General features: G+C 42.9%; 1 protein-coding gene across 1 annotated transcript in view; it reads right to left on the bottom strand.

The window, feature by feature from the left end:
* Positions 1-5,044, bottom strand: part of AFDN (afadin, adherens junction formation factor) — a gene marked incomplete at both ends in the record, with an annotated part of 126,768 nt that extends 121,724 nt beyond the window's left edge. The window contains one exon of the mRNA XM_080341887.1: positions 4,934-5,044. Within this exon, the coding sequence (XP_080198013.1) occupies positions 4,934-5,044 (111 nt within the window). The remainder of the gene's footprint in view (positions 1-4,933) is intronic.
* Positions 5,045-22,054: the final 17,010 nt, after the last annotated feature.

The following is a 22,054-nucleotide window of genomic DNA, read 5'->3' as shown; positions in this document are numbered from 1 at the left end:
TGTGTAACATTTTTTGTTTGCTTATTTGTATTTAAAGCCAGCAAAAAGAATTTAAAACATACTGACTAGACCAAACATATAACACACCAGAACAGCGGGAAGTCCATTTAAAAAACAAAAACAAACAAAACCCCAAAACCAGCAACAAAACAAAACCACACAACCACCACCAAAAACCACTTTCATTCTATAGAGTTTTTCCTAATACCTTGCTGTAAAGCCTATACAAGGGATTTTCAGGAAAAAAAAAAAAAAAAAATAAATCAAGTAGCCATAAACACCTTCCAAATTCCTCCTTCTTTAAACTATGACCATTTAAATGTTAAGTATTCTATTAGCAGCAATTCTTAATGCAAACATGCTGTTTCTCCAAGCTTTTTGATTAGACTTTTCTACTTTTGTTAACACATAAGTATGTTAGATCAGTTCAGAACAGCTTTCTCTATCAGAAAACAAAACTACAACAGATCATGTTTCTGACAACAATCCCCAAGCCCTTGGGGAACTATCAGAAAAACCCTGTTCTAAAAAGTGTCTTTCTCAAAAAATTAAATGCAATTCACATTCCTAACCCAGAAACCGTGTTCAGAAAAGCACAGCACTCCTCTTCCCCTCTTATGCAGTTACCAAAATGTATATTAAAGATGAAACCTTACTTTGTCATCAAGATCAACAATTATAATGCCTAATTCACATATGGCATCTTAAATCAACAAATCTTAAATGCTTTCAGGAAGATTCATATTTAATCTGACAGTGATAAATGCACTAGTCTGCAGTGCCTTTGCATTCCTTGCTCTCCCCTAAAACATACATATGCAGTCATTTTATGTAATTAATCACTTAATTCCAGTAAGCAATTTCATTGCAGAGGTAGGGGCAAAGGTGAAAGTGTATAAACGCAAGTAGTTTCCTTTCTACAAGCTTCTGAACAACTGTATCTACTTGCTACCAAAACATTAATTCAAACCTATTCCTTTTTGAAAACTTGGGTACTATAATCATCCTAGACTTAAATCAAGATCAAAAGACCAATTTATCTCCTACTGCAAAAGGTCTGAAGTCTTTTTACTGTGTTTATATCCTTGGGGAAAAAAAAAAAAAAAAAAAAGGAAAAAGCAAGCCAAATATTAAAAGCATACAAAAAACATGGTAATACTTGGAACAAGGGTGAGGATAAAGTAGACTGGAAAGGGGAAATGCATTTAAAGAAAAGGGTTAACATACTGCTTCATTTCGAATTTTGCTGCTGGTTTATCTACAAAGAAAAACATGCTTCGCTTCACTCCACATTTCCCCAAAGCCTTCAGTATCTTCCTTAGAATTGCAAAAGTGAGTAGCTACCTCATCATTTGAAGTAGATACAGCAGAGCTTAATCAAGTTTAAATTAGTACCAACATTAAAGAGCCAAAGGTCTGTACCTAGCACCACTCCTGACACCACTAGAGTTTAACTGGTATTAACTAAAACTTTAAAAAACAGAGGTCTGGGTTTGTCCATTTATAAGTTTCTCAAGCCACAGAGCTTCTCCCTCAGCTACCGTCTGAATTGAAAAAAATTTTCTAAATTAAACCAATGCAAACTATTAAAAGATAAATCAGGATAGCAACAAGTGTTAAAACAGGTAAATACCTAACAAAGTTAAAATTACTACCTTGCTCTCAAGCATGAGTCCATACTTGACTTCAGTGAAAGCATAAGGGAAGATATGAAACCCTCCCACCTAAGTAGTGTTCAATCTTTTTCACATGGGATACAGACAGAGGAATATCCAAGCTTGAGCACGGAACAGAAAGTTCCCTTCATCCCTATTTTGCCGGAGAAAAGTAGCACTGAATGACTTAGTTAACTGTTCACATCACACAAGTTAAGAAAAAGTTTGTAACGAACTCTACAACATGCCCTACTCAAGGCTCTTGCTTTTCAATATCTTACAGGAAATATACTTCAAGAAATAATTTGTGCCTAACTCTCAAAAGAGGCAAGTAGACAAGTGGATCTTTAATCCCTTAGGACTAGTCTACACCATGTAATATTCACAGGAATTCAAACTGATTTGTTTCATGAAGCACTTCTCTGAAAACAAAACAAAACAAAACACACACCTTTAAACCACTTCCAAAATCCGACTCTGTATGTTCCAAAACAAGTCACATTTTATGCTCCATTAAGGTGATGAGTACTCAATGGACTTAAACAATTTTGTGTCACCAAAGAATTAGACGTTTCAAACTAACATCAAGGTCCATCAGTAGGTCACACACAAATAGCTTTCACTGTCACTGCCTAAGCTATACTGTTAGAATTCTGGTCAATTCACGCTAGATTTCACTCTTCTTTTTTGAATATATAAACCTCCCTGAGACCCTACTACTATGGAAGTGATCAGCTCCTCTGGAAAATCCTATTCTCTCTCTATAGGAAACTTAAAAGATAAGTCACTTAAGCCAGATTATTTACACTGAAGAAATGCCTGGAGAATCACTATAAGGCATCGACTCTTGATATTCTAAACATGATGTATATGACCAGAAGCTCCTGGGTGACAGTTTGCAGTACAGGCACGTGCCAGCTGCAAAGTTAACCCAGACTGTCAACAGCCACATCTGAACAGTTCAATCTGATCCAGTCTGACCCAGCTCAGGCACACCCAACCCAAAGTCATATTCAGGTTACTGCATCTTCACTGGTGCCACTCTTGCTGTGGCCCCTATAAAAGCAAGACATGCCCAATGGACAAGTTGAGCCAGGAAAAGCACAGAAAACAGACAATTCTCAGCTCTCAAGCAGTCTAGTAAAAAGGCTTTCATTTAAGCTGATAAATAGTACACGTGTGAATCACATCATCATCTGGGTTGAAAATACTGCCAAATTTGGGTCAGCTCAGGATAACAGTGAAAAAAATGTGAACATTTGTAAGTATCTGTCAGGAAAATACACCTTAGCTGTAAAACTGTTACCTACTGTCAGTTTGTTGCAGATGCACCTGCAGCCTTATCAAACATTTTTAGAAGTAGTAGTCTAAAAAGCTCAAGCATTCAGAGAGATATTAGTACACTTAATTTTTACTATCAGTTGTTCAGCTGAAATAAGTGTCATTGTTGACAGATAGAAGCATGCTCCTATACAGGTTCAGAGGTTTAAACTGCAGAGCTAATGCAAATAAAATTCCTATTTCTTTCCATAATAACTATAATGAAGGTGATAGCTTCTGTGCAACATCTAGTTAATTATGACAAACATGTAAGGCTGACCTAAAAAAATGGTAAGATTTGTTAAACTACTAACAAAACTACAGAAGCACAATCTGCCATAAACAAGAAGAAAATAGGTTGGAGTTAAATTATGTTAGGAATTGATAAATCCATTAATCTGACATGAAATGAGCCACAGACAGCAGTCAACCTACAATTGCAGAAAGACTGTGCTATGTTCTCAAAACAATCATGAAGGCTCCTTCTTGGTAGCATCAGCCCACTTTTTTGAACAAGCAACCATCAGCCAACAATGATATTTTTAAAACCCAAACAACAGAAGCAACGAGGACGAATTATTATAAATTAGTGCAGGATGCGGGAAATAATCACAGAAATTTCTCATCTTAGCATTCAGGAAACAGTTTGCAACAAGCAGAACTGAAAATACCCAAAGCAATTATTTCAAGCTATCACAGACTGAATAATCTTAGAATTGCCGTCAAGACTTTCTCATGGCTATGCCAGCAGCCAGTACCTATGTGCAGAAACAAGAGCAAGCTCCAAGACCGAGCCAACGTGATTTCTCTGAGGCTTCTGTTAATAACCAAGCAGGACCTGGGCCAGGCCAAGAGCAAGTGTGAATTTCCTCCTTTTTCCCGGGAACACGCACACGATCAGCCTCCACCCTCGGAGCAGGGAGCGCACTGTCACACACAAACAGGACTGTAACCTGCCTCCCCGGCTCACCCCCCCCGCCGCACAGCACTAACCAGCCAAAGAGAACATGACAAGGGGCAGTGGAAGGGTGTGGTTTGACTAGTACTTAAAAAAAAAAAATAAAAAAAAAAAGAAAAGTAAACCCAGCCTCTCTCAGCCATCAAAAACACCCATTTCATTAGGAAGAAATTACCCGCTGTGTTTTTCCGGTACAACATGTGAACTCAGGACTACGAACCTGCTCCTGATATTTACTTTGCACGGAGGGCTGGCAGGCTCCGGACACAGCGAGCCAAGGCGTTCCGTCCGTCACGCCCTGGGGAAGCTCCCCCGGAGATTGCACCAGCGGCCCCAAGAGCCGCTCAAGTAGAAGCAGGTTGCTTTGTAAGAGGCGCCTTCTGCACAAAGCTCAGTATTTAAAGAAACAAACAAGCAGCCAACAACAGAAAGCGCCAGGCTTTTTAGTCCTTCTACTAGCCGCCTCTAGGCTCTGATTAACTCACAGACAAAAAAAAAAAAAGAAAAAATACAACAAAAAAAAAAACCCACAGAGGTAACCCGCTTCGGGGTCGAGCGGGGGGCAGCTTCTGTATTACCGCCCTTGCCCACCCCTTCTCGCCACCTCCAGCTCCCAGAGGGTTTCCTGCCTAGGAGCCGCCTGTCCCGCTGGGTCGGGCCGGCATTGCCTGCGGGAGGCGAGGGCTCCTGCCTTGCGTTCCCTTTCTCTCCCTGGCCGATACAACCTGCCTCCGCCCGAGCCGCTCCGGGCACGGCAAGGGGCTCCCCCCGGCTCTCCCTGCGGAGAATCGGAGCCTCCTTCCCGGCCACAGGGGGCTGCGCGTTAACGGAGAGAGGGGAGCGGCCTGCCCGAGCCCCCGGCCAGGGGGGCAGGCTGACCGCGGACCGGAGGCGGGTGCGGCCTGGCCCGGGCGCGGTGTCTCACCTTCCGGGCAGCCCTGGGAGGGGGGGCGGCGGAGCGAGCCGGCCCGGGCGGGGGGGTCGCGGAGGGGTCGCTTACCTCGGTAGGGTCGCTGATTTCGAACAGGTCCAGCCGGTTCGCGTTCCAGTGGTTGATGATGTCGGCGAGTTTGCGCCGCTCCTCCTCCCGGCTGCCGCCGCCGCCCGACATCCTCGCCGAGCCCGCCGCCGGGGAGCCGAGCCGGGGCCGGGCCCTCTCCGCCGAGCCCCGGCGAGGGTTGGAGGCGGGGACGGAGCACGGGGTCCTTCAGTCTCGGTTGGAGAGGGGAGGGGCAGGTTCTCCTCTCGGCCGCCGCCTGCACGGGCGCCGCGAAAACGCCCCGGGATGGCTCCGGCGATAGCGGTCGGCCCCGGAGGACGGCGAGGAAGAAGAGAAAGCGGGAAGGGCGGGGAGAAGGAAGGATGCCCCGCGTCGGCGGTGGCGGCCGCCGTGTCTCCCGGCTCGGCAGTGTCTGTCCCCGCTCGCCTGTCCTGAGCCCTGCGAAGCCGCCGCCGCCGCCTTTCTCCGCCCCGGTATCGCCCTCCCCTCGCTCGCTCCCTCACACACCGTCCCGTGCGCGCCCCCGCCCGGCCGCCCGCCCTCCCTCTCCCGGGGCGCGTGCGCGCGCTCTCGCCGGCCGTCACCTCCCGGCAGCGGCCGCGCGCCTCAGGAGGGCGCCCCCACCTCTCCTCTCCTCTGCGCTGCTCCCCTCCCCTCCCCTCCCCTCTCTTCCCTTCCTCTCTCTTCCCCTCCCTCTCCTGGCGGCGCGGGGAGCGGGCCGGGGGCGGCGGGGCCGGGCCGGGGCGCGGCCAGGTGCGGCGGGTCCCTCCGCGCCGTGAACGAGCCTGGGGGGAGGGGCGGCGGCCGGGACACGCGGCGGCCGTTGGCGCGGCGGGGGGCGGGTTGCCGGCAGGAGGCTGCTCGCCGGCAGCGGCAGCGGCGGCGGGAGCTCTGGCTGCTGCGCGGGGGCCGCGGTCGGGCGCTCGCAGCAACAAAGGGCCTGGGCCGCCGCGGCCGCCGGAACAAAGACCCTGCGGGCGGAGGCTGGTGCGGCCCCGCTCCGCGCTCGGGCGGGCGGACGGGAGCGTCCCCGCTACCCTGCCCTACCCTGCCTGCCGAAACCCGCCCTGCCCGCGGGCGGGGGTCAGGGTGCAGGGCAAGGCCGCTCCCCCTGCGGCCTCCAGCCCGCACCTCGCCTTTGTGCCTCAGCGCTTCCCGGCAGAGCGAGAACAACGCTCGGGTGCTGCTGTGTTTAATAATGTTTATGGAGGCTTTTCGGAGCGCTGCATGAAAGGAATTGTATAAAAAGACTGTATTGACAGAAATTCCCACAGCTTGAGATGCACCTGAGATGAAGTTAAAGCATCAGATGTGTTCTAATGGTTTTTAGGCATATAATTTATGTGTGGTTTCTCACGAATGTGTCAGCTGGCTCCTAGGAGGCATCACCCATTGTATAGACTGTAATCCAGTACAGCTCTGGGGGTTTGGCTTTGTTTTTTAACCCACTAAAGTAAGTAATAGATCCTGATACTTTGATGGTTGATTTGTTTTGCATCGGGCATGCTCTGGAACTTAGTACCTTCAACAATCATATTTGAACTCGGTTGTTTGAGTGTGTATCTTTTTTTGGTTTCTTCAGGTGGCTAAAAAGGGGGAAATGCTGTTTCTTTTTAGTGTACCTGGCAAAGTATTTCAAGTTCCTCTTTGCTGAGGGAGTTCAGATGTGTGGGTTTTGCTGATGAAGTTTTGATTGGCTGGGTGATTTGAAGAAGGAGATTCCTCAGAGGCCTTGTCTACATTAAGCAATTAAATTATTGTTTTTATCCAGCATTGTAACTCCTGTATAAGTACGAGCAGTTCTGGTTTTACAGGTGAAGGTCAGTTATACTTTTGCCCTACATCTGTAACTGTGCTATGTTAGAGCTTTACAGTGCCAAGGACAGAACAGATCCTATTTCTTGGGTCCCAAACTCTGGAAGGTGCTGAAAGCCATTAGAGAACTTGAAGAAGGGGACAAACCTCAAGTTCTTGTAATATTATATTAAAACTATACTATATTCCTTTTGGAAGTGTAGAGAGAACAAGGAAAAAGCACAAATATAACTCTTCTTACATAAAAGGAAAAAAAAAGGGGACTGTATTTTTTTCCGTATCCAGAGACTGTGCTACCAGACAACTTTGGATGTTCTGGCAGTGCTTGCAAAGATCAAGACACTATGTAAAATCTGTGATGCGATAGTCCACAGCCCAGGCACATAGCTATGTGCTCTGTCATAGATGACATTTGTGCACTGGTTTTGTGACTTAGATGCTTGGCTCTGTTTGCATATTGGTGAAATGGAATTGTACAAGATACAGGATGAGAACCGGTGGTTGTATTACTTCATGGTTAGGAGGGAGACTTTTAGGTACAGGGTATGCATAGATCATGATTTTGCTGTTACAAGCTACATTGATAAAATTGTTTTTCCTGGGGAAGAGAGGTGGTTGCTCTGGTAAAACTGGCTACTAAAAGTAATTGATTTAGCATTGCTGGCATGCCTGGGTTTTCAAATGCCAAGGAGCACCAGGAATAAAATTATCACTGTGCTAGACCCACGTGGTATATATAATCAGCTGTGAATTTATTTATTTCTATTTTAACTGCAGCTAGTCAGCATTTCTGAACTGTAGCTAGACTCCAGTCTGGATACAAACAAATCTCTAAAACTGAGCAGGCTAATAATGTTTGGATGTCATTTCTCACAAATCCCAAGTCACTGCAGTGTATTTCTGTAGTGGCAGGAAAACTGGAAATGTTGTTGATGGTCAGATACCAGCAGTGACCACGCAGCTGATTAGCTCTGCACTGAGCTGGACAGTGCTGAAGCAGTATTAAAAGAAATCAGGCACACTTGTACCTGCAGAACAAGCTGTTGCCATCAACAGACAAATGTCATCATCGTAGACAAGAATTTAGCTGTCTGGGTGAACCATCAGGACAGAATTAAGTATGGAAATTGAACTGTGGGAGATAAAGCATAAGTCCTGATCTCCTTTGGAAAAGCTAGTGTGCAGAGAGCTAAAGCATGAAATTATAGTGTACAAGCTAGTTTACAGCGGAAAATGTGTGCTGCTTCCCTTTCAGTCCCTATTTTTTTTCATAGGGCTATTGCAATGGGAAGTAAAGCAGCTGCTGTAAAGCCCAGCAAGTGACATGATTCCTGTGAAGAGTTGTAAAAAAACATTCAGAGATATTAATGAATGCCAAGAATTATACACATAAAATACATTATAAACAGGATTGTGTTTTTGAGCTATCATCAAGGAATCTTCCATTTCAGGTATTACATAAATTTACTTGAAACCAGTAAATTAAATTTTCCTCTGTACACTTTCTCAGATTTTTATAATTTGCATAGTGAGAAGACAGAATCCTATTTGAGGAATTTCCAGTTCAGCCCAGCATTCCTGTAAATAGTTCCACTGAAGCTGCTGGCGGTTGATTTAACTCAATAAATGATGACGTACTTGATAAGAAATAATAGGGTGAACGAAGCAAAAGAACAGAGAACAAAAACTGCTTTATTTGCAAGTGATAATGAAAAATGGTTTTTTACTTCTTTCCTCACTGAACAATGTTCTTTTTTAAAGTGCTTAAGATAACTAAGCTACCGTAAGCCGTTATTGTGATTGTTTGTTCAGCACTCAAAGTATAATATGCATTCCACAGAACAAATAAGATAAATGCCCTTCCCTGTAGAGCCTGCAAGCTAAACTTTGTTGCAAGTGAGCGAAACAACTAGCAGATAAATCCATAAATAAGAAAAACAGATATACAAGGAGGCCTTTGCAATCCTCTCTATTCTGAGACATCAAGAATTGTGGTGCCTATGTGATTACCTGCTGCAAGGGGGTCGTGTCTGTGCAGCTTCTCTCATTAATCATATTGGCGTACATCTGTGCTCGGGGATCTGATGGTTATAAGCAACAACATCATACAGGGTCCCTTTATTTCTGCTCCTTGTCTGGTGCGGTTCATGCAGACAGTTCTCTTGCACAGGGAAGGTTTGCGTGAAGGTAGGGTCTTGCTCTGCTGGTCTTCTGGCTGTTCGCCAGCTGCCCATATGGTTGTAAGAATGCAGCATTAATTTTCTGAGGCAGCATGCATCTAATGTATAGTGCCACACTGTATAAATCAGCACACTATTGGAAGTTATAAATTCATAGATAAGACTGTAATTATTAGAGTAACTTTTCTCATGGCTTCCCAAATGTGCAGGCATTGCTAGAGCAGAAGTGTCGGAGCTGTAATTTTGCCTAATGCAATGCAAAAATATATGTTAGAGCAACTTTAACATTGCAAACCTGGGTCATCAAACTGCAGTCCTTACATGGATGACACACCTACTGAGGTAAATAAATTAGCGAGACTAAGGACTGCAGTTTTGGACTCTCTAAAGACACATGACTCAGGGAGAGAAAAGAAGTTTTTCATTGCACCATTATCTCACCCTCGTGAGTTGCACACACTGTGTACATCAAAGTGTCAATTTCATACCCTAATTGGTAAACAAACATAGTACATATAGGCTACGTGGGCAAATTCAGGCTGCATGAAAAATGTTTACTGTATGTTTAGATCCCACTTTTCTTGCTGTATGAATGTAGAACCTCACATTTAATAACCTTGACCTCTTTATAAAAGAAGTAAAAGGGGGAGTAGAGGGGAAAACAGGGCAAGTGTGGCAAGTTATGTAATTGTTTTTTTGAAATCTTTAGGTTTTCAGTTCAATTATCCTCGCTCTATTTTTAGGGAGAGGGAAGCACAAAACTGTATAAATGTCAGCTGTCTTAATAGATGTATCTTCCTTTTGGTTTATATATTGATGAAAACTATCAAGAAAATTTTAAGTAGAATGCTTGATTATCTATAGAAGATGTCTCAAAGTAATTTATTGATAAACATTTCTTGGGTTAAGATCCATCAAGTTATATTTGTACTAATGAACTAAACAGTGTAAGGGCCTTTCTCTAGCCTGACAGCCAACTGACCTAGCCTGGCCACTCCCATGGTTTTAAATTGTTTTAGCTCTAAAACAGGGTGGCTGTATGCAAATTGCCTGCTGGACTAGACCCTGGCACGTACTGACTTCTAATCCGTGCCCAAGAGTTGTTTGTGAGCTACCCAGTTCATATAGCCAGACCATGCTAACAATTTAACTTAGAGATGGTTTGGCACAAAGGAGTGGATCTGGATGTTGGAGTGGTCCAGTGGACCATTTAGCAGTGGAAAAAGAGCCTGGAAGCTCTTCTCATGCAGCTGGATTTAAGGTAGGGTCCTCTGCCCAGACAGAGTGCTCAGGCACACTTGTGTTTATAGGCCCAGCACACACAAAGTCATTGTCCTGTCTTTACTGAAGAGTGTTCTTTGATCCATGTTCAACAAAGTGGATAAGGGTTTGACTGTCTTGGAGCACGTGAGCATTCGCGTTGACTTCAGCAAGGTGTATGTTTGTCTTCAGGTGAACAGCTCCTGGAAATCCGGAGCCTGTCTCACAGGAAGAGGATTAGGTCCCAGTTAGAGGTCTACAATTGATATCAGCCCAAAACTGGGATCCTCCTGGATTCATCCTCAGATGAATAGTGAGTGCTTTTATGGAAAACTCTTTTTATCCAGGGTGTGCTGTTCTCAACATAGAGGTATTGAGGAGAAATTTTATGGCTGGTATACACATTAGATTATCAGATGATCTCTCCTGGCCTTATCTTATATAATTTAAATACAGTCAGTTAAAGTTCAGAACTGCTGCAGGTACCACAAAAGCTTTCTGCTAGGGTTTTTCTCATCGCAGATCTCTATTTTAAGGTATTTTCTCCCAAACTGCTGTGTCTTGAACAAAGACCAGGAACTGGTCGACAGAGTAAATAAACTGACATCACCTGTCTCCAAAAATTTAGCTAATCACCCTGTGGTATATGGCACTATTTGTAAAAATGGTAAAGATAGTTAGATAGAAATTACACATTTCTTTTAAATTGAGGGTAGCTTTTCAATCAGTGGTCCAAACTAGCCTATTAGTTACAACAATGTGTAATCATTTCATGTCTCTTTGAGCAAGATGTAGTGGGTGTTTGGCCTTGTAATTAACCTGCTGCCGTTGGCCAAGCATCCTCTCCACCCTGTAATTACTTGACTAAAAAAATAACGCCATTCAAAGCATACAATGTATAGAAAGTTGAAATAGCATTAATTTTAATCTGTTTTCATGGTCACACAATGGCTGTAACTTGCATGTACATTTCACGCATAAGCAGAAATTGTTTGGCCACATCTGAGCAGTTTTTGTTAGAGAAGTTTGATTTGGAAGCAAACTGGGTCAGCATGCCATTGGTTTTTTGTTTTTATTTCACTTTTTTTTTAGAACCAATCCAGAAGAACCAAAAGGATTTTCACTTCAAAATATCTTGCCACTGATCTGAGGATGTTGTGCATGTTCAACTATTTGCTCCAGCAATCACTGTTCTTTTAAATCATACAACATGCCCAAGTCCTGTATGTGGAGAGCTTTAGCCTCAAAAACAAGCACTTCAGGAAGCTTATAAGTGAAAACATTGGTGTAAACTTGTGAAAGTGCCTGCTCAATGAAAAAAGGCCAGTCCTTCTATCAGTTTTCCTTAGTAATACTTATGTGTTCTTGAGGTCTCTATCAGGAACAGGTATGAAATAGAAGTGGGGTTTGTGTGTATGAATGAAAAGCAACAGAAAGCATCAGGAAACTCGTCTGCAGAAACCTGCAGGGGGATTTATTCTGTGTAACCTGAGCCGTCTAAAAGCGAGGCTGAGAGGGTGAGTGCGGACTCCCTCTATATAGGTAGTGGACAGAAGCAGCCATTTCCAGAAAGCGATGACATCTATCTTGTGACAGAATTAAACCCTCGCTTTTAGATGGCTCCAGAGAAGGGAGGTAAATCCCTCCTTGAGTGTAAAGCTGCCATCTCTCAACTTCTTCAAAGCTTCACTCTTTTGGTGGTGGCATAGGCTTCACTTCCAAGCCCACCATTGCTCTAGCCGATGATGCTGTTTCTGTATCAGGCATGATACAGCTGTATTGGTCATCTCATTTGTACAAACATGAGGAGTACCTCCACCTGTGTTAAACCAAATGTATCCAACTCAATGTAGGACCTGTTTTTTCAGTTTATGGATGTCACAGCTCAGTCCTGCCCAACTGGGTAAAGAAGGCGATAGCTGTGGGGGGACATATTAGGGAGTATATTTACATTGCAGAATGTGAAATAAAGATTCTTGGGCTACATTTAAAAGTGTATCCTTCTCAGCTGGTAAACATGTCCATGTGAAATTCTGTCCTGCCTCACCTCCTAGACAGCTAGCTGAGATGTCTGCGCTTGACACTGCATCTGCCAGCATAGGAATACTCAATAATTACCCTTTGAAATAACCAGGCCCTGAGTCTGCAAGACCAACCTTTAATACCAGGTTGTGCATTTTTTCCTCAAACACTCTCACCGTTCATCCCATGCTGCTCCTTGGCTGTGAGAAGTAGACCCAGCTAAAATTACAAAGGTAGTTTTTTCAGATCATAAATTCACTACAGTCATGAAGCTTGTGAACTACTGGCCTATGGATAAGGCACTTGGTGTGCTGTGACCTCTGGTTGTTATGCTAACCACAAGCCTCATGTTTTTACCATGTTTTCCGTGTCATTCCCGTTTCTGTCAGGTCATTATATTCCTTTCCTCCTTACTGTGTTTCAATATGTGCTGGAATTTGCATGTTACTTGGTTGCAAGGACCATCTTCTTGTGCACATGTGCAGGCAATTTAAGAAATGTGCGATGAGTGTCCTTACTTAATGTTACCCAGCAAGGGACCGTGGGATCCATTTAAGCAAATCATAGAGATGGCATACTCTACCTCATCAGCACCTTCAGGGTCAACCTGTCCCTGACAAACTTTCTGTGTGCAGTTTTTCTAAGTGCAGCATTTGTCCTTACATTGTTTTCACATTGTAAAAGTGCATTTAGGTGTTACCAAACAAAGAAACCCAAACCATAAACTGTTTGGGAGTAGATCTGACATAAACAAAGTCCAGTTTCTAAGGCATATATCACAAGGAAGATTATCCAGATCCAGCACTGCAGGCCAATCAAATGAGAAACCAAGAACTGAAAGATCATTGTAGACACAGATTATGGGGGAGTACACCTCTCTGGGTGAAGGATCTCCTGAATCGCATTACTTCCACATTTCAAAACGAGAAGATTGCCACTTTCACTCTTTCTGACTAAAGTTAGAAACACATGCGCAGAAATAGGCACCTAGATGGATGACCTGTTTTCCAAAATGCTGTAAATTCCCAGCTATCAAAGGCACCTTTCAATCTTCACTTACAAATTTAGACCACAAGGCATAAATGTATGACCTTTGCTTCCCAATAGCACCTATCCCAATGTGGGAATTCAACAGAAAGGCTCCGCAAAAAAATCTTTACCTGTCATTATGGCAGGTGCATATAAAGTGCTTAACGTAGCAAATCCCTGGAGCTCAGCAGAGATCGGCCACTCCAGGCACATTGCAATGTATTGATGTGGGGCTGCACTGGCTGCCCTGGGCATCGCTCACAAGGACGTTGTGGCAGCAGGGAGCCCAGCAAACCTCACCGAGCACGCTGCTGAGTCAGGGGTCCGTCTGGTGGGACCCTCTGCCAGCAGGGTGGTATTGCCAGCAGCATTCTAGAGCTGGAGCAGGACAGTCTTCCCAAGACACAGGCACTGCAGTTTGAGCAGAGTGTTTTGAAATCCCCGGCCTATGCAGGATTGCCTTGCAGTTATTGACCCTAATCAGACCGTCAGAATTGCCATCAAGTGAGAAGGCAGTATGGTGAGATTACAGTTCCTTCTCACTGTAACTTTTCATTGACAGTGGGCTAAAAAAACATCATCTGCTAAGGAGGCATAATACAAAATGCAGGCATAACCCATGACACAAGTGCCCTGGTGCAGAGGGAGCAATGGAAAGACATATCTGTATTCCAGTATATTATGAGGCAGAATGAGCAGCAGATCTGTTCTGGCTCATTTAATACGAACCGTAGAATTTAATTCAGCCAGTCTTCGGATTAATTCAGCAACTTATATTTGGTGAAGTCTTATCTTTCATAAAGACTTGAACTGAGGATGGCAAGAGACAGAGGATAAAGAACCTTGTGGGGTTTGTTCCAGCTGTTAATCATCCTCACAGCTAAAAGGTGTGTCGTGTTCAATGTGTCCAAATGCAACTTCCAGGCACTGGCTCTTGTCACGCTTCTCTGTTTCGTTCAATAGTCCTTTGCTGCTTCATATTTTCTCCCTTTTAAGACATCTTACCTGCTGGTTTATAAAGATACCAGTTTATCTTCTTTTTAACTAGCTAAACAGATAACCCTTTCTCACTGTAATACACTTTTTCTAGCTTGGAAGTAAGCACTAAGGCTGTTCACAGCACTTGCAAGCGTATCTTGACTTTTCTGGAAGGGGATACTAGCATACAGCAAAACAACAATTTTTCTTTCTGGCTGTAGGAGTTGAAGCATTCAGAGAGTCCTTTGGGGCCTCCTGGCATGAAGGTTAGTTCTACATTAATCAGGTTGTACTTCTCATATCGAGTTCTTCCTGAATCTGGGCTGTATTCAGTTGTTTTGATTCAGAGTACAGAGCATTACCGAATTTAAAAAAAGAATAAAAATTAAGACAACACTCCTTCATGTCCACAGTAGCATTCTTTCTAGCCATGCATCTTTTTAACAAACAAAATATTTTAAGGAGGAACTATTTAAATTCTGTCTGCAGTAATACAACTATTTTCATTCCTTAAAAACAGGCTTTTTGGTGTCTGGAAGTGCAAATGGGCTTCTAAACACAAATCTCTCTAAATAGAAATAAATATATATAGTCAGTACTTTTTTTCCCCCATGTCATGCTTTTAAGCTGAGAAGTGATGTGTTAAGTTACATCAGGGATGGTCCAAAGCTCAGTCCTGATGATCAGATGTGTTACTTATACAGAAAATGTGAAGAGATCCTTAAGGAAGGCAGTGGTGGTTGTGTTCAGTGAATCACAGATTGCTTGCTATTGCTCTGAAAACTGTATATATGATAATTCTTTTATTAAGGATTATAGACTGTTGAATTACTTGTTAAACACAGTAGGAGTATTACTGCAGGTCAAAGAGGACTGCCATTGGTAAAAATTCCTGCAATCCATAGCTTTGCTCAATGGCCAGTTTCAGGGTTTCTGTCTCAGAACAAGCTACTGCACATAAAGTTCAAGAGGGAGAAAAAATATGCAGAGATATGAAATGTGCTTTCAGAAATATTTAAAAGATCTTCCAAAGTCCTAGTTATTTGCATTTGTCCCTGGAAAGCAGATATACCAGTGTTACAGCCCTCAGCCTTTCAGCAAGGGTAAGACATTGAAACAGATTTAAAGAAAATAATAATAATGTAATACTGTCATATACATAGAAAGTGTTGAGCTTAAAGGGTTCCATTAGACTCAGCAGAGGAAAAAGAAAGTTTTCCGAAATTATCATTCCTTTTATATATAATTATTATCCTTAAGTAACATCTTGAAGAGACTGCAACTGCCCAGCCTTGCTGTGGTATCTCTACAGCAGCCTGTTGGATTAACTGTACAGGAGACTGAAAAGGGGTTTTCCTTGTTTCATACCAGTGCTAGAAAACATTAAGTTACACCAGACACAAACTGAATTAAGTAGCTAAGAACCCAGGCTACCATGTTAAAATGATCTTCTTGCTGCCAATTTAATGTTTTTCAAGCAAAGCCGTGATCCTTAGCCACTGATGTAAATGGATTTGCTATTGACAGTAGCAAAAAAAAAAAAACAGGGGTCATGTATGGTTCAAGGCTTTTTGCAAAGGGATTTGACACACTTAATGCAGAGTGATAAAACAAAACCAGCACTGAACATGTAATAGGTACACAGAGAAGGGACAGGAGTTGAATGAAGTTAAAGGTCATGAATTTTAGAAGGAAGTCCTTCTTCCCACTCTACCTTTTCCATTTTTCCTGTTCTGTTTCCTCCCTTCCTTTCTTTCTTCCTCCCTTCTTTCTTTCCTTCCTTCCTTCTGCCTTGTCCATTCTGGAAGGCAGTTGTATATTTGCTGAGTTCCTCTTTACCACGATTATAACTCAGCTCATGCTGAGTTATGCGTATGCTTACATATCTTTCCTGAGTACAGATATTCAGATAGGTGAAGTCAGGCCTTAATTAGGATCTTCAAGGATTTCTCCAACTGATAAGATGCTCACAGGGGCTGCCTTTAACCATGGGAAAGCCACACTCACTGTGGCTTCTCTGCTGTTAAAAGGAGAAGCTCTTTTAAGCAGATGTTGACGAGACCATCACTGTTATCATACTGTGTTTCCTTTTAGAACACACATACATGAGCAATGAGAAAGGGGAGAGGACACAGCCATGTGTACTGGAGACTCACATCGTGCTGTTGCAAATCCTCAGTTGGCATTTTCATGGCTGTTCCCCAGTCTCCTCTGCTTTGGCACCCACCTTGTTCCTATGCCTAAGTACCTAATGGTGCTGTGTTCCTGAACAAACGCTTGTGCTGCTCCTTAGACAGCGCAGAAGGAAATTCGGCTACTGCAGAGGGAGATCCTGTCTGACAAAATTTGAATATCCAAGTCAGGTAGACAAGTTCCATTGTGGGAATACTCCTCTCCTCTGACACACCCAACCGGTGAGTTTACCTACGTTTTTGAAACTGCCATGCCTCAAAGAGTGAGGTATAAACTTGCTGCATGAGAAGGTTTGGTATTCACTGACTACTGAGTCTTTCCAGAGCTGGGGAAAGAGTCAGATCATGATCTCAGTCTGACTTTCTCTTTGACAGAGCTTTTCAAAATCATGAGCAACCCTAATAGCTGCTTATGAAAATTAGAGTATGAAAATTAATCATAATGTGCATCACCTCTTTTCATCCAGCTATCAAAACTGGAAGTGAACTTAGAAACTCCCATTTCACAGAGGAGGAAGCAGATGAGTGAAGGGATGAAGCCGAAAGAGGAGGTGAGTCCCTGGCTCCTCCCTACCTGCTCACTACACCTCCCATAGGTGCCTGTCTTGCTGCTCCCAGCTGTCATTTGTGAGAGGTGTTATTAAATGCAGCTATTCCTAGCTGTCCCTGGGCAGAGCCCATGGATGCCACCCCGGGCTGAATACCTCTCAGGTACGGTAGATGCATCCAGGGACCTAGGCAAGTGCTGGTCCAAATGGCTCCTGTGTCTTCAGGGATATGGAGATGGTGAAGGGGAGGTGCAAGTGCATTTTCCATACTCAGGAGAAGCCTCAGTGTGCCACCTGCCTGTCTGTCGTCAGATTCCTCCAAAAAGGGCTGTGCATGAGAACCTCCCCACTCACAATCTGTTCCTGAGGTGTGCTGCTCCCAGGTGAAGAGTTTTGTTATAGAGGGAGATCAACTAGAGCGTGTTTGAATCTCAGCAGCCTGAGATTCTCCACTTGTGCCCTTCTCAGATCAACCGTTCGAAGGCAGGACTCCACCACTCTGTTGTGACTTACTCAGTAAAGCTGTGCTACAATCGAAGAAAAATAGCTCTGATTTCAGCAGCAAGCAGAGATGAGATCCTAGAAGTTCAGGCTATGCCTGAGGGATGAGTGGTGAAAGATGTCTGGAAGAGGAGCTAGTAGCAAAGCCCACAATGCTGATGTGCTTGAAAGAACAGATTACAGGACTTTCAGAGAGTTTTAAGGGTTACTCAGGTTATATACTCCTGTATGTCAGCAGTGCTGGCAATTTGCCCTCTGCATAGTGGCAGTGGGTATCAGCTTAAATCCACTTTGTAGCTTCCTAAAAAAAGAATGCATTTTCTTAAAGAGCTTCAAAGAAAAACACCTTAAACTCAATACAAATTGGCCTATCCTTTTAGACAGGAAGAAATCAGCCAGTTATTTTGTTACTAAGTTCAATAAAAATAATTACTTTACCAGTACATAATAGTACTCTGACTTAGAACCTTAGCTGTATGGATCGGAACTGGAAGCAGTCATTAGCAACACAGAGGCAATTTTAACAATTCTGTGCTTGATTCCCGTGGAGAATTTCGTATGACAGTCACATCTCCTAAACAAAAAAATGTTGACAGTCCCATGGAAAGTAGTATATATATATATATAGATAAACTCATTGGCTTGCTTTTACTCAAGCTTGTTTTGATACAAGGAGATAAATACATTAGTTGTTTTATGGGGGTTTTTTAAATTCAGATTTTTAGCTGGCACAAGTCAGTGCACCTTCAGTGATTCAGATCTGAATTACATTCACACCAAAGTCAAGGCAATGAGTGGAGCTACACTAATTTATACTTGCTGAAAATCTGGTATGTTTTTTAAAGCCTCTTTTGTAGCGATATAAATGCAGTGCAAAGTCTGTGAGAAATCATGGATACGTGAGAATTTTATTATTTAACTGTAACACATATGTATGTGGCTCTGTAACTAAAAATGTATGAGTACATGTTTTACTCCCCAGTGTTTGTCACAGGATCATTGTAAGGGAATACAGCTGAGTGGCCCAAAATCCACTCATTCCTTACGAGTGCCACTTCTGGTGCCACTGCATCTGTAGATAAATGTGAGTCCTTATACAATACTCATGTTCTCTCTGTATTGTTATGGGAATTGTAGCTCAGCCAGGTGTGGAAGCTCACTTAGATGTGACCACCAGCTCAAGCAGCTGTCCATCAGCCCAGACTCCCCTTCACTGTGACTGTAGTAACAGCCCTTGGCAGAGCCTCCTGGGCTACCAGAGCCCTGGAGCACCAAGTGCCTCAGCCCCCAGCCTTCTGGTGTGCAGGAGAATGGGCAAGGTGGCAGGAGCCGCCAAAGATGAGAGGAAGAAGAAACATAAATATAAAAAATAAAGAATTAAAAGTGAGGGACAGTAGGACAAGAATTAATGCAGGCAAGAGATGCAAGATAAATCAGGTAGACCAAAGAGGCATGGGCAAAGATAGAGATGACAATAGAACTGTGCCAGGGCAGAGATCAAAGGAATAAGAATAGTTTGTATGTGCTTGTAGAGAAAGGTTTCTACCCAAATCTAGGTATCACAAGTTTGAAACTGTCTCTGAGTTGTAGTTCTTGATGGTGCCTCTCTGATAATCTACCCTTGCAGGTTGCAGAGTTGGTCCTTCTTGGCACCGGCAGTTTGTCAGTGGGTTTTTCTGCTGCTTCTTCTTATTGTGGATAAATGATGAAATCTGTTCTGTAGGGAGTCAGTGATGGGAACAGTTTCCCTATACAAGTACCTGTGGCACAAGTAGTACTGCCAGCAGCATGAATTAGCTGGTTTTCAGGACATAAAAAGAATTAGTTGGCACTTATCTTTCTATTCCCTTCTAAGAGTCATCACAGGTGTAGTTTTATGTCTTGTTAATCACGTGCACCAGCACAGTTTTTGTTTTCTTCTGTTTACTCTGACTTCAGACGAAAAGTGGCTTACTATGGCATGCAAAGGCAGTATCCTAGGAGAGAATGATGTAAACGTCTACGTGAATTCATGTAAATAACACTTCCTACTGCTGGTGGTATTGGGAGATCATAACATTCCCATGAATGCAGCTCTCAGTGGAAATAACACAATGGAAGAAACTTCTACAGCATTTACTACGTATTTCAGCCATTCTCTGTAATCAACAACAGGGAACTGTGCAGCCGAGATTTCCTGCTCAGGAAGAACAGTTTAAGGACTGCAAATTTGATATGTACTGTTTAGTGCCTGACATGAATTTCACTCCTGAATGGATTCAAAATAGCTTTTCCCTCGCAAGATGGAGTTTCTAGTTGACAAACAGCTGACTTGGAGCCCAATCGTGTGCTAGGAAAGTATTGTATATTCGCTTTTTCTGAGAAAAAAATCACCATAGCGAAACTTATCTTTTAGAATAACCATGCAAAACATCGCTGATGGGCAAATGTTTGCTGATTAGTGTTTATCATGATTCCTTTTAAAGTAGTGACTTCTATTTTTATGCTGAACTTTCTCTAAATTGGTGACACAATGTTATCTCAAGACCTTTCAGCCAGATAAGACCATGGCAGTTTCCTCAAAAATGGTCTTCAGTCTGTGGATTTAGTATATATTTGGGGTATGGAGGCACTGTAGGAAGCAAAACACTGACTGTATTTAAATTACTTTTTAAAGTAGAATTCTTAAAAGTTGATGTTGGTTAGGGAGTTGACCTGAAAGTTTTTGGAAACATTGAGATAGGCCTCATACCGGATTTGTCCAAAGGCTTTGGACAGATGCACTGCAAAGCAAAAAGAAGAGCCCTAAAAAAGATAAGGAAAATTAATGTTCTAAAATCTCTGTGACCATCCACCTTGGACAGAGAAGTTGCAGCACTAAAAAAGTACCCCTTACCAACATGTCACTAGTCATCCTGAACGGAGCAAAATTCTGCTCAAGAGATGTGCTGTCCAGCAGATCACCATCTGGCTTATTGGCTGCAATCCTTGCTTTTACTTTGTACAAATCCAGAAGCCTGAAAGAGTTGATATGTTTCCAGAATCCAGCTATCTTCAGAAATTTATTATTCTTTTTTTTTTTTCCTCTATTCTTCTATGCTCTGAAATGCCGTGGTCTTTTTATGTTCCCTAATCTTATGTGTGAAAGCAGGCGTATTGAATGCATGCATATGAGCACATATAGAGTCAATCTTGAGAAGGCTTTACTATTGAAATATTATTTTATAAAATTGTTTTTTAGAGTGTAATATATGCTTAAAAGTATGAAAATGATCAGTTATCTACAAGCCTTGGTAAATAAAGTTTTCAAACTTCCAATCAAATTGGTAAACATCTGTGAGGGTGGAGGCAGGGAAAGGTAACAACTGGATTTTCAAGATTGCCAATGTAATTTTCAAAAGCACCAGAGCAGGCTGTGTGTTTCAGTACTCAACTATTTAATGGCATAATTGTAAGAAGAAAGCTGTAATAATCATCCCTGAGACAAACGGATTGTCAGATGGTAGCTTTATTTCAGCATAAAGAAGGTTAACATTCTCAATCACAACCTGACAGGTTTTGGTAAAATTGTTCAACTGTACTTTCTAAACAGAGGAGAACCCTCTTCTTAGATTATTTTTAAAATGCGTAAGTACTGATTATTTTTCAAGTAATTTGACTAAATTTCTTTATAATATTGAGGGTCATCTGACTTTAGTATGACAGTGCTAATTCATTCTGAATTAATTACATTAGCAGATTATAGCAATATTTAATTTTGTCTTTTGTTTAAGTGTGTGAATTAATTAATAGTATAGATACTGACTTTCATTTCTTGTAACACTTTGGACCTATGAGGCTGTCAGCTGGTCAGCCTAAACACCTGACCAGCTTCCCCTAATGTTCTTTCCTGATCCCCATCCAATTTCTCAGGACTTTCCCAACTACTGAGTTGTTCTGGTTGAACTAAGGACAGTGAAAAGCTCCGATTTAAAATACTTAAATTTAAAACGTTCTGCATTAAGCTGAAGTTTGCCTACAGCACTCAGGAACAGACTGAAGCTGAACCTAAGGTGTGGACAGACAAGATGTGCCAAACCCACCCATGTCTGAAGGTAGCGTCCCAGCTGACCACTCATGTGTCCATTGACACAACAGTGAAATCACTGGGGACCAGCATGGATGGGTGGGGTCAGTCTTTGTGTTACTCATGAAGTTTCTTCCTCACTGCCTCCACTGTCCAGTTTGCTGTGCAAATGCCTGAGCTGCTTGTGCAACAGTCCCTCCACTGCTGCATTCGCAATGGGATGTCTTGATCGAACCAAAATGAGTGAGGGTTGCTTTCCACTGCCCAACTGGCAATCACGGAAGCTCAGATCTAATTCATGAGTACCAGGTACAGCAGGTATGGGGAAGACATGTATGGCATTATTGTTTCAGGTGTTGTTCACCAGGACAGTCCACCTGTAAAGCAGAGGCTGAGGACCCTTGTCCTGACCCTGCTGCAGGAATGGTGGCGGCTGGCAGGGAGGTGGCGAGAAGCAGAGGGTAAAAAACTCTCCCAGTGGATTGTGAGATGAACACGAACCAAAGGCCTCAATGAATGTTAACCTGAAAAAAAGAGTCTGCAGGTAAGTG

Source organism: Nesoenas mayeri (genome assembly GCF_963082525.1).
Source record: "Nesoenas mayeri genome assembly, chromosome: 3".
Lineage (NCBI taxonomy): Eukaryota > Metazoa > Chordata > Aves > Columbiformes > Columbidae > Nesoenas > Nesoenas mayeri.
The sequence above is the reverse complement of the archived record's forward strand: the minus strand, read 5'-3'. Positions and strand labels throughout refer to the sequence as shown.